General features: G+C 48.3%; 1 protein-coding gene across 1 annotated transcript in view; it reads right to left on the bottom strand.

Moving 5' to 3' along the window:
- The window catches only part of fhod3a (formin homology 2 domain containing 3a), a 57,501-nt gene that overhangs the window by 13,221 nt on the left and 32,032 nt on the right, over positions 1 to 12,248 (bottom strand). Inside the window, 7 exon segments of the mRNA XM_079749376.1 lie at positions 767 to 1,129; positions 2,472 to 2,680; positions 6,052 to 6,102; positions 7,067 to 7,201; positions 8,835 to 9,425; positions 9,674 to 9,805; positions 11,743 to 11,972. Of these exon segments, the coding sequence (XP_079605502.1) occupies positions 767 to 1,129; positions 2,472 to 2,680; positions 6,052 to 6,102; positions 7,067 to 7,201; positions 8,835 to 9,425; positions 9,674 to 9,805; positions 11,743 to 11,972 (1,711 nt within the window).

The following is a 12,248-nucleotide window of genomic DNA, read 5'->3' as shown; positions in this document are numbered from 1 at the left end:
GAGAAAGAGAGAGAGAGAGAGAGAGAGAGAGAAAGAGAGAGAGAGATAAAGAGAGAGAGGGAGAGAGAGAGAGAGATAAAGAGAGAGAGAGAGAGCGAGAGAGAGGGAGAGAGAAAGAGAGATATTGAAGGTCGAGCAGGAGGTGTTTTTGACGCATCATATTGAGAGTGATCTGCCTGATATTATTGCAAACAATTTCCCCTACTTAAACTTTCCTCCAAGAGCCTCAAACCAACATCAGAAGGGGAAAACAGGTCTCAAGGTATGTGTGTGTGCACGTTCGTGCATGTGTGTGTGGAAATCTCAGGTAGTTTAAAGCCTGATTTAGTCTCCCTCATTCCCGAACCTTGTTTGCCTTAAATTAAAAACATGACCTGCCCTCGACCTCAACTCATTTGGCCCCAACTACAGGAGCCTGCTTCAGTCGATAAATTAATGTAGGCGTGTGTGTGTGCGTGTGTTTGTGAATGTGTGTTCGTGAGTCTGTGTGTTTATTTTTGTTTTGATAAAACACGTACAGGTACGTGTTTTGTAATATGTTTGCATGTTTTTTAATGTATAGATGAGTTTGTGTGCATGTTTGTGTGCGCGTGTGTATGTTTGTGTGTGAGTTTGTGTGTGCGTGCTAGCGTGTTTGTGCGTGCGCGTGTGTGTGACTGCATGTGGGTGCGGATGTGCGCGTGTGTGTGTGCGCTCATGTGTTTGTGGTACTGTGTGTGGTTGTGTGTGTGTGTGTGCGTGCGTGTGTGAGGTGTTAGGCTCCTACCATTCTTGCTGTTGGCTCTCTCCTCCCGCTCCTCCCTCTCCAGGGTGCTGCTGGCCGAGGAGATACTGGAGGCCGAGCAGTTGTCCTTCTCGTTCACCTCCTCATTCTGACGCTCCTTGTCACTCAGGATACCGCTGTCCTCCTCCTCTGCCGCCTCCCCCCCTCTCTCCTTCTCTTCTTCCTTCCCTCCCTCCTCCTCCTCCTCCTCCCTCTTCTCCTCTCCAAGCGACTTCTCTTCCGACGCCTTTTCCCGTTCCTCCTTCTCCTTCTTTTGCTCCTCTTCCTCCACCTCCTCTTCCTCTTGTTCTGCGCCGGCCACCGTCTCTTTCTCCTCCGGGTCGACGCTAGAGTTGTCTGCGTCCCCTGTCGCACAAACGAGCAGAGGAGAAGGGTTTCTAACGTGTATGAGTGGGTTCAGCGGTAACCTATACACACCCCTCTATGTGTGTGGGTACTACTTACATGTGGATAGTTTAAGGTGAATACTCTGAACCTTAAACTTAAACATACACAGACTTAGCAGAAATGTTGGGTCCTTGTTATTGTTTTCACTTGAAAACCTGCTTCTGTCCCTTTATTTGCATATTTTCATACGAAGTCCCCATAAATAATCCATGATAGATCAGGGTAGCTTGATAAGCGCTATTTGTAGTCGTGGTTATCAATCTAGCAATGTTTGAAACTGTTGTAGATACTTCTAGCTTGTGGAGCCCTATAAGGCCCCTCTGTTCACATTGCATGCGATGGGGACCCCTAAACCCCTTTACCTTATCAACACACACTTTGTACACATGTGTACAGAAATAGCTCTGCCTCTGTGCTAACGTAAACAATATGGCGGACACACAAAGGAGGGGGTTGTCATGGGCGAGGATATGAGCAGGAAACGAGGAATTAAGTTCCTGTTTATGTCAACTCAATACCTACGAATGCACACTGACATGCTTGCGCACACACGCACACACATACACACACACACACACACACACACACACATACACACAGGAACTTCTAGGTACAGTCTGTGCAGTGATGCAGGCGAGGTTAGAATAACAAGTGCTTCTGAGGCCCTCAAACAGTGGTGTGTTTGATCTACAGTTACTAATGGCTCATGACGACACAATCTCCCAGCAAAACAACACCATGCTCTTACACGAGATGTTTCACTGCTTTTTTCCTCTTTCTTTCCTCCTTCACAAAAGGGCCTTTTCCCAGAGTTTGACAACATCACCCTCTCTGCCCATAGTCTGCAAAGTTTTAGTTTAATCTCTCCCCTCCCTTCATGTCTCTATCCACCCTTTGATTCCTTTACTGTCTTTTTAACCACCCCATTGCTTTCCCATCCTCTTTTGACAGGCGACAAACTGATACAATTACAACGTTACATCACACACACCCCGGGTCTTGAGGGACCATTTAAAATGTGTGAGCCCACTCTTAACATTATACTGAGAATAATATAACACATAATATATGAATAAAATGACTGATAGCTATAATACGCAGGGGACACCTCCAGAAATAGAGCATCTTTCATAGTGTGCATTCAAATATGTATATCGATATATAAGTCAGAATAACACATTGATTCTTCACGGGTTACCACTAGCATCCACGGAAGCTAAACCCATAACACTCCATTCACGGGAGGCAAAGGGTTCCCCCTAACAACGGGTTCAGAGGTCAGCAGGTCAGCTAGTCCTACCTGTGCTGCCGCAAGGGTCTTCGGGGGTCTCGCTCCCGGGGTCCACCTCCTCTTCCTCCTCCTGGGAGGTGAAGGAGCAGGGACTGCTCCGGGACGAGGAGGGCCAGGACTGGCAGGCGGGGTCGGGGTTCAGGTCGGGGCGAGCCCTGGACACACGCGTGCGGTCCCTCTCGTACTCCTCTGCGGCCACACGCTCCACATTCTTATACCTGGGAGGGGGCGAGTGAGAGAGAGAGAGAGAGAGAGAGAGAGAGAGAGAGAGAGAGAGCGAGAGAGAGAGAGAGAGAGAGAGAGAGTGTGAAAGAGGTGGAGAAGTGGGAGTAGGGGGTGGGGACGTGAGTGAAGGGAAACAAATCCGGTAAAATCCTCGCTGGTCCTCTCGCTCCCTGAATAGGAAGCACACGCTCCTAGGAGCCCATGGCTTTCCTGCAGGGCTGTAGCCATGCAACGAGATAGAGGGACGGAGAGAGAGGGAGCGGCAGATGGAGAGCGAGAGGAGGCTGTGGAGGATGACAAAGGACCAGAGAAGAAAGGAGACAGAGGGGAGGAATGCTGGAGACGGCAGTGAAGCAACATCGAACTCGGCCGCCGTGAGGCCAAACATGAGATGCAAATCAAAGTAAACCTGTTCAAGATGTGGCTCCATTCTCTTCCTCCTCCTCTTCCTCCTCCTGTCTCTGTCCCCCTCTCTCTCTCGCTCTCTCTCTCTCTTCCCTCCGCACTGTTTTTTCTCCGTGTTGTTCTTCTTCTTCTTGCTGTTTCCCAAACCTCACTGGCAAAGCTGCCTGCCAGAACTGGCACAACACACCTACGCACTCACTGCTCTCTCACTACTCTCTAACTGCTCTCTCCCTCCCTCTCTGATAGCTCCCTCCCTCTCCTAGCATCTAATGAATTTGTGCAGCTACTGTTTTGAATTAATTTATTTAAAAAAAACTGTGAGTTTGTTTGTGAAAGATAAACAGGGAGACAGAGAGAGACACAGAGTTGTGTGTGTATGCTGTAATCCATGGTGTGTGTGTGTGTGTGTGTTTGTGTGTCCAGTTTGTGTCTGTGTGTGTGTGTGTGTGTGTGTGTGTGTGGGTGTGTGAGTGTGTGTGTGTGTGTGTGTGTCTAATATGAATGCATGGCTGTTGCTATGCGAGCTAAATAAGAACTAGGAACAGATAATAACATAGATCTTTATATTCTGCATCAGTGGACAATTTAGGGTTGAGGATGACAACCCTTGCTATATTTCCCCAACACATGAACTGAACCGGCTTATTTCACACATCCTCACTCAATGTCCCTGAATTAGTCTATAGATGCGTGAAGCACACAGCGTCCGAGGGCTCTCGCCTCAAAGCAACCCCTTGTTGTTCCTTGATGTTTGATCGCTTCCTGCATTTTGATTCAAATATATATCCTCATCTCTGCCCCTATGTCATGTAACGGTGCCCCGTTCTCAAGGCGGTATGTTACATATATTTAGTGGGTGGTGACATACAGGGCGTCCTGTTCCCCACCTCAACCCCATAGATCTAATGAGGGGGGAAGTCAAGGAAACACTTTTACTGTCACTTCCACACCGGCAGGGAATCACAAACAAACTAAATATACATCAGGGACTGCAGTGTATAAACATTTCTGTTATGCCTCCATCCATCTACCCTCCTTCCTTCTCATTCCCCTGTTCTCCAAGCTTGTCCTAGTGTTATGGTCTATAAAACTAACCCCCAAAAGAAATCCCAGTGCTGAGCCTGTGTCCTAGACTTCTATACAGGGATTAGTAAGGATTAAGTAAGATTCAATGAATTCATGCATTTTCCACAAACTAAACTTTTCTAAACCAAATAGATAATTTGTTCAGTTGTTCGTCCCGCTGTACACTTTAAACACGGTGTTCCCGGGTAGCTTCACTGGTAAGAGCCTGGCAGTGGGGGATGGGGTTCGAGCCCCACTGTGGCCACCCATGCTAAGAATTCACTAATGGCATTGTAAAACACTTTGGTCAGCACATGGAATGGCTGTAATGATACAGCCTTGAATCTTAGGTATGACATAGCAATAACTATATTGTCGACTGTGATCAGGCACTGGCCTGTTTGTAGTCCCCAAAACCAAAATGGCTGCTGTGGGGGGCCAGAGGGTTCAGTGCCGTGACCAAACTCTGGAATTCTCTCCCCAAAGATCTCTGTGATTCCACTGTCTTCAAAGCCTTCTTCAAAAACCCTTCTTTGACTGAAGACGAACAGTACTTAGTCCTCACCTCTCGGTTTCACCGTCCTGTGTGTTGTGTGTGTACTTTTGTATGTCATGCTTGCATATACCTTTGTGTTATGATATATACTTTGTTCGTAAAGCATCCTCAAGTTCACGAAAGGAATATAAAATAAAGTTATTATAATTTGCATCATTATTGTCAAAAGAATAAGTTGTGGGTGGGTGCTAACTTCCTTCCCTGTCATTCTCTCTTCACTGTATTTTGCGGTGATTGCAGAAGGTGTACAAGACACAATGGTTGGTAAACACACAATACAAGCTGGCTTGGCTGGCACAACAGAAGATCACAGCAACACCGAGAAACAGACAGTGAACTACACAACTGATTCAATAAAAGGGGGAGCTTGTGGAAACAGAAATATGTCCACGATTAGTAAATAAGCTTGAGTGGCTAAATCCTAACCTCAGACACCCACTGGAATGAATCGCCCAGTTCCTGTGATTCCCTTCTGCACACAGACTAACATCTATCAGAGCTTTTTGTTCATTTCATGTGTACGAACATTGCTTTGCAAGTGAATCTCTTTATGTTTGACTGTGTATGTGTACTTGAGCGTGTGTCAGTGTGTGTGTGTGTGTGTGTGTGTGTGTTTGTGTGTGTTAGAGTAGGTGTGCCGCCTGCATGCATGTCCTTGAGTGAGTGAGCGCGTGCACACCATGTATCAGTGTGTGTGTGAGTGTGTGTGCTTGCATGCATGTGTGCGTCCATGCATGCTTAAGTGAGTGTGTGCATGCCATGTGTTAATGTGTCTGATGTGTGTGTGTGTGTGTGTGTGTATGCATGTGTGTGTGTGTGTGTGTGTGTGTGTGTGTGTGTGTGTGTGTGTGTGTGTGTGTGTATGCATGTGTGTGTGTGTGTGTGTGTGTATGCATGTGTGTGTGTGTGTGTGTGTGTGTGTGTGTGTGTGTGTGTGTGTGTGTGTGTGTGTGTGTGTGTGTGTGTGTGTGTGTGTGTGTGTAAATAGCCTGACAAATCTCGCCGGATGATTTTCTCACAGCTTCTCTGCCAACACAATCAGGCCATTGGCAGTGGGAGCCACTTAAAATACAGTTTGTTGTGAAAGAGCCGAAGCAGACAGACAGACAAAGCAAAGACATTCTCCACACTTTCCAAGGCCCTCTGGCAACACAGAAATAGGCAATTTTTTAACCTGAAAACAATTACGCCATTATCGAACTTCCCCGACCACAGGCCAAAGTATATCCCCCAGGAGATTAACTCTCTCTATGTGTGTGTGTGTGTCTGTGTGTGTTTTTCTGTTTTGTGTGACTGTGTGTGTGTGTGTTTGTGTGTTTTGAGTATGCACACACTCACCTCTCCTCCCGTGCATGGCGAGCCTCCTCCATTTTATCCACATAGTCCCGACTGTGAGGGACACACATTTTGGGTTTGAGTCAAAGATTCACACGCATGCACAACATGTCATGTGAATGATAAAGTCATCCTGACACATTCAGTAACAGGGACCTTTCGTACAGAGGGCCTTGAAGAAATCATGAAACTAGAATTTACTTTTTCGTTGCTGTTATTCTCTTTTACTGCTTTTCATCTCTTTCTTTTTACCATCTATCATCTATTTACCAAACCATGCCTCATCATTTACCACACTACAAAAGCCAAAAAGAATAAAATGAACATAACAACACAAGTTAATAACAGCTGATCTTTTTTCAATGACTCAATCCAAACAATCTTCCCTCTCAATCCCCCTCAAGTCTACCACATGCTAGCACACAGCTGGTTAGCTTGTTTTGTCGAGACAATGGAATTAAATTCCAAAGGATCATCTCTCATTTCCACCTACATTTGCTTTCCAGTGGTAGCAATGAATAAACCACAATGAGGTGTCCCATTTTTTTTTGTCGGTGGTAAGCGAGCATTACTACCTTCGTTGAACATTGTTTAATCACAGTTAAATATGATTAGATATTAGTGAACTTTCTGTAACTTTTTTTATCACCTTTAATCTGGTGAAACTTGAATGTACTTTGGCTGTGATGTGAGCACATTGTTTTTGCACTGTTACCACAACTCTCAACACAATGTGAAGTGATAATTGTTTTGGAATAATGTCAATGCCCTCTATGTATTGGGCTGCAGAGATATATACTTCAGTTAGCAGCTAGCCCAGCTAGCGCCGGCACGCAAGGTCTCGTAATACCACTTTGTACCTCTAACGGTGTTTATCGCCACAGAAGTGTCCCGTCTGCCCTCAGGCGGGAGGATAAAGAAGTAGAGATGCCCAGAGGGCGTACTCTAACCTCCTGTCAATCACCTGAAGGTACCGCCCCCCCCACACCTTGAAGATGAAACAAAGAGAACCACAGACCTGTGCTTGTTCCTCTCCTCCCTCTCGATCCGCAGCAGCCTCTCCTCTCTCTCCACACGGCGGCGCTCTCGCTCGGCCGCCAGCGACTCCTGATGCTGCCTGTAGGAGGAAGACAGCAGACCCCCCAGAGCAGGCCTGGAGGGGGGAGAGAGAGAGGGGGGGGAGAGAAATATATGGAGAGCGGTAGAGAGAGAGAGAGAGAGAGAGAGAGAGAGAGAGAGAGAGAGAGAGAGAGAGAGAGAGAGAGAGAGAGAGAGAGGAGATGGAGAGAGAGAGAAAGAGAGAGAGAGAAAGAAAGAGAGAAAGAGAGAGAGAGAGAGGTAGATGTAAGGAGGGAAAGATGGAGAGAGGGATGCAGATAGAGAGCAATAGAGAGAACGACAGAGACAGAGGAAGAGGTAGATGAAAAGTGGGGTGAAACAGAAGGAGAGCCAGAGACAGAGAGACAAAGATTACTGTTAGTGTCGTTTGAGATGGGAGTCAATGCGATGTGCATGTGCATGTGCACGTGCACGCTGGGGCCCCATGTCGATGGCTAACCTGCTGTTGGTGCATGTTGACGACCTGCTGACTGAGTAGTTTAGGGGAATTCTGATGGGAGGGAACAAAGAGCAATAGAGAGCATAAGGGAAGAGAGGGGTGGGGGTTAAAAGGTGGTGTAAGCAGAGAGCGTTAGGCGGCAGGAGACCTCTGATGGAAGACCCCTGGACCGCTGTTTAGCATTTCCCGCAGGAGGGGGGATTCTGGGAAATGCCTTTTAAAATATCACCTCGCTGAACCAGTTATGGCAAGTCGTGAGTCTGACGCTGTCTGTTTAACTCAGCAGGGTTCAATTGGGTTTATGTTCCTGATCGAGACAATTCTGGATAACACCAATGGCCCCACACACAGCATAATGTGAATGTGAGCCTTAACCTGTATGTCAATTATGGCACCCATTGCACTCCTGACTATCCCTGGAAGAAGGGATCCCCTACTATGCGTTTCTCTTCAAGGTTTCTTCCTTGCTAATTTCAAGGGAGTTTTTTCTTGCCCTTGTTGGGGCTTGGTAAAGGGGGCTGTCATCAATAGTTGGTCTGTTAAGCCCTTTGAGACTGTAATGGTGATTAAGGGCTATACAAATAAAATTGAATTGAATTAACACTGCACACAATAAAAACAATCTTACTCAGATGACATCCCAGCATGCTGATGATCAGTAAATGGTGTTCTTTAAACAAAGCACTGAGAAAACCTCCAAAACCCATTGTCAGAGGGTCACTGATTGCTAGTTCGCTCCCGTGAGACACAAAGACACAACCATGTCAAAAATCAGCAAGGAAAAAGGCAAAGAAGGTTCTCTAACAAAGTGAAGATGCAGAGGGGAAGACGTGAAGGTTATTCGGGTGGAGGGTGAAAAGGTTTCTGCGGAAAGAAAAAGGAAAAAGCACAAAGGGATTGTGCAGAAGAGGGCTGAAAGGGATAAAGTGATAAAGTGACAGTGCCAAGACATAAGTGCAGGACGTGAGGACTGGAAGTAGGAAGTGCAGTGACGATGACGGAGGCACCGTAAGATTCAGAACAAGACGCTGTGCAGGAGCGTGGAAGGAGAAAGAGACTGAGCCCAAAGGTGAGGGAAGAGAGTGCCGATTTGGTGCCCGAAAGTCAGGTGGGTGGGGGTAGGAGGTAGGGGAGACGAGAAGGAAGAAGAGAGAGCAGAAGATCATTATCCACTTTTCCGTTGGTTGAAGTCCAACGGAGCCACCCTTCTGGCCCTCGTTTCTCTGACCTTGGAGACGTGGGTGCAGGGGCCTCCTCCTCCGGGGCCCCGCTCTGAGCCGCTCTGGTGGTGTGGCTCGCTGCGGGCCCTGGCCCTGAGATGGGGGCGAGGGCTGGGGGCGAGGGCTGGGGGACCGGCGAGTCCTGGTCCAGGTCGTAGGAGAAGAGGTGGAAGGGCGAGTGGGGCAGGTAGGGCAGCCGGTCGGGCGAGGGGTGCGAGGTGCCCCGCAACGGAGGGCTGGCCTCCTTGGAGGCCGGGACAGTCACCACCGTCCTCCTGCGGGCCAGCAGCGAGGCCAGGAGCGAGGGCTGGGGCGCCGGGACGCAGGGGTCCGGGGTCACGACGGGAGCCTGGCGGCCGCTGGAGACTGGGGAGTGAGATTCGACCACACATGGCGGCGGTGGCGGTGGTGGTAGGGGAGATGGTGCTGGGAGGAGAGTAGAAGGAGTTTGCCGGCTCCTCCTCTCTCTCTCCCCCTCCTCCTCCTGCTCCTTGTCCTTGTCCTTGTGTCTGTCCTGCCTCCAGGAGGACACGGTGATGGACTGCAGGGTGGTTCGGATGATGGGGGAGGTGAACGTTCGAGCCAGGCCGGGAGAGGGGCTAGAGAGGTGGATGGAGACAGGGGGATGGGTGGATGAAAGGTGGATGAAGGTTAACTATTGGATGGGGTGAGATGATGCCTATGATGACGATTGCGTATCCATCCATTAATCACAGACAACAGATGGATCGCCAAAAATGGCTGTTTACACATACACAAGAAGGACAGTGAAAAGAGGATCCCCTGCTTCACCAGTTTCAGAGCAACCACCATAGATTGTCACCCAGAATAAGTTGTCCAGCTATACCTGGAGCCAGTCACACTAGAGAGCCTATCAGCAGCCGCGTCCTCCTCAGCTTCATCATCATCATCACCACCGTCAGACTCCGTCTCCACCTCTTGCTTGGGCTTTTCCTCTTCCTCCTCAAATACCTCATCTCTGCGTGTGTGTGGTGGGAGAATGTTGATGAACAGATGGAAGAAGGACAGGGGGACCCACTAAGAATGGGTGATTTGTGGGGAGAATAAGAGGTGAGAGACAATATCATGCAATGCGTATCACAAGAGATATAATGGGTGACTGATAAGGTCACTATGCTGACCTTAGAGCAGATGAGGCTGGAAACGACTCTCTACCACGTGATATGTGATCGCAGTCCCATGACGTAGCAATCTGCATGCAATCTTCTACCGTGTTTGACTCTTTCGAGAATATTAAACATCTTTCATTAGTAGGGATATTTAGTACTGCCGTATGTGTTGTTTAATGATTGGCACTGCCAATGGGCCAATTTATTTATCGATTTACTTTCACTAGTTATTTTATGATCAAATTTCTGAATCTAAAGCAATATCTGTGAAAAGCTAGAAAGTCATCTACTGTATATCTAGGTCCTGAAATGTTTTCCTGATTCTGAAACAGTTGCATTGAAGGAAACAAGCCAAGATGATATGAAAAATGAATTGGATCTATTATCCATTGACAGTTAAAAAATGCATGCAACAGTATACACCAACATAAAAGTAACAAACAAGGCAAACAGAAAGACAGATGGAAAACAAATAACAGAAAACAATAATGAATGAGCTTTTTGTAAGTCTACAGGTCATGCTTCTAGTGTAGGATGTGGTTCGTTTACAAGCAAGCATCACGCAGAAAAAGAACAGGAGAGATGGGTTGAGATGGAAGCGGAGGGAGGGGGGGAGGCTGATCTGACACCAGCTCACGGTTCTGCCAGTCCTCATAGATGGCCGTGACCAGGTGCCCTGAGCAGATTGTGGATCAGCTCTCTGCATCCAGACGTTCTCTCTCTAGTGAAACCAGATGAATCCAGACTTGCTTCTGGGCCCCTAGCACGCTGCCAGGTGGTGTTACACAACACAAGGGCAGTGGCGTGTGTCTGTGTGTGTGTGGGATAGGTGGGTGGTATATTATGGCTTTGTCTCACACACACACAGTGGTCAAGTGTTTGTTGTGTTTGTTGTGTGTGTTTGTGTTTGTGTGTATGTCTTTGTGTGTGTGCGGCTCATGTGCTTTGTGTAAAGATCGGGTAAATACGGAACAGGATGTATTTACCGGACGAAACCTGAACCTGTCGCCATCGTTTAGGAGTGCATTCAAACCCTTCTCCAGACACATCTCCTCCTCCGTAACAACACACACACATGGCAGTGGACACACGCAAACACACAAACACACACACCACAATATAAGCCAGAGTTTACCTGTGAGTTAACCACGTTTACCTGAGGGTTAACAAAGTCTACCTCTGCTCTCCATAAAACAACCCCCAACATTTAGGTTCCGTCCAAGCTGCCCACAACAAGTTAGTTTGATGCTACGCACGCTAGGTCGTTAGCGTCACAAAAAGGAATTCAATTAAACTTGTGTGCCTGCTTAGTGTATTGAGGACGTCACAGCTGGGTTGGTAAGAGGGGAGCAGTGTTCGTTGAAGTCATATGTTTTTTAAGGGGAAGCACACTTGAAACGTTGTGTTAAAAACAGTGGACAGGATGAACTGCCATCGTAGTAAGTAACAAGGCAGCAGACCACAGAGGGGTTTACTCTGTGTGACCTCTGAACTTACATGGCTGGGAGGCCACCTGACAGAGCCCTGGGAGCAGAGGAGTTCAGGGTAAAAGGTCAGGCGTGACATTGTGTGACAGACACACTGTCACAGCTGTTGCCGTGACATTCTTCTTTGAGATTTTGAATCGTGAAAAAGGAATAAGAACGGCCATTTTGATCCTGACTCCTCAACAGACAGAACTTCAAGCCATTCCGTTTCACACTCATTCCCTTGTTCGTCTTTCCGCACTTCCTGCGTCGACCTCTACCACTTCCTGTCCCTCTTGCCCCCCGCCGCGGCCTCTCACCTCTCGCTCGCGTCCCGCGTTCCACCGAAGGGACGGCCGCCTGCTCGATGCGGGGAGGCGGGGCTCAGAGGAGAGGCGTGGCCCGACCGCCCCAGCGAGGCCCTGCGGCTCCGCCTCCTCTCCAGGCCACACTTCTTGTCCCCGCCCTCGATGCTGGTCCGGCGCCGGTCCTTGCGTCCCGTTGGCGGCGGCAGGCTGCCGTCCTCTCCGTCCTCGTGACGCAGCGTCGCCTGAGGGGACGGAGAGGGAGGACACGCTGAAGAGACGACGCAGAAGTGTGTGTGTGTCGGTGTGTTTGTTTGAGTGTGTGTGTGTGTGTGTGTGTGTGTGTGTGTGTCTGTAGGTAAATACATGAGTTAGTGTGTGTGGGTCTTTGTGTGCGTGTGTGTTGGGCAGCAGGTTCATCCTGTGGTTATGTTTTAGTGTGTTGGTATGCGTGCGGGTGCGTGTGTCTGTTTGTGCGTCCGTTTCTGTGCATGAACGTGTTTGCGTGAGTGTGTGTGCGT

This window comes from Pollachius pollachius (genome assembly GCF_949987615.1).
Source record: "Pollachius pollachius genome assembly, chromosome: 13".
In the NCBI taxonomy this organism is placed as follows: Eukaryota; Metazoa; Chordata; class Actinopteri; order Gadiformes; family Gadidae; genus Pollachius; species Pollachius pollachius.
The sequence above is the reverse complement of the archived record's forward strand: the minus strand, read 5'-3'. Positions and strand labels throughout refer to the sequence as shown.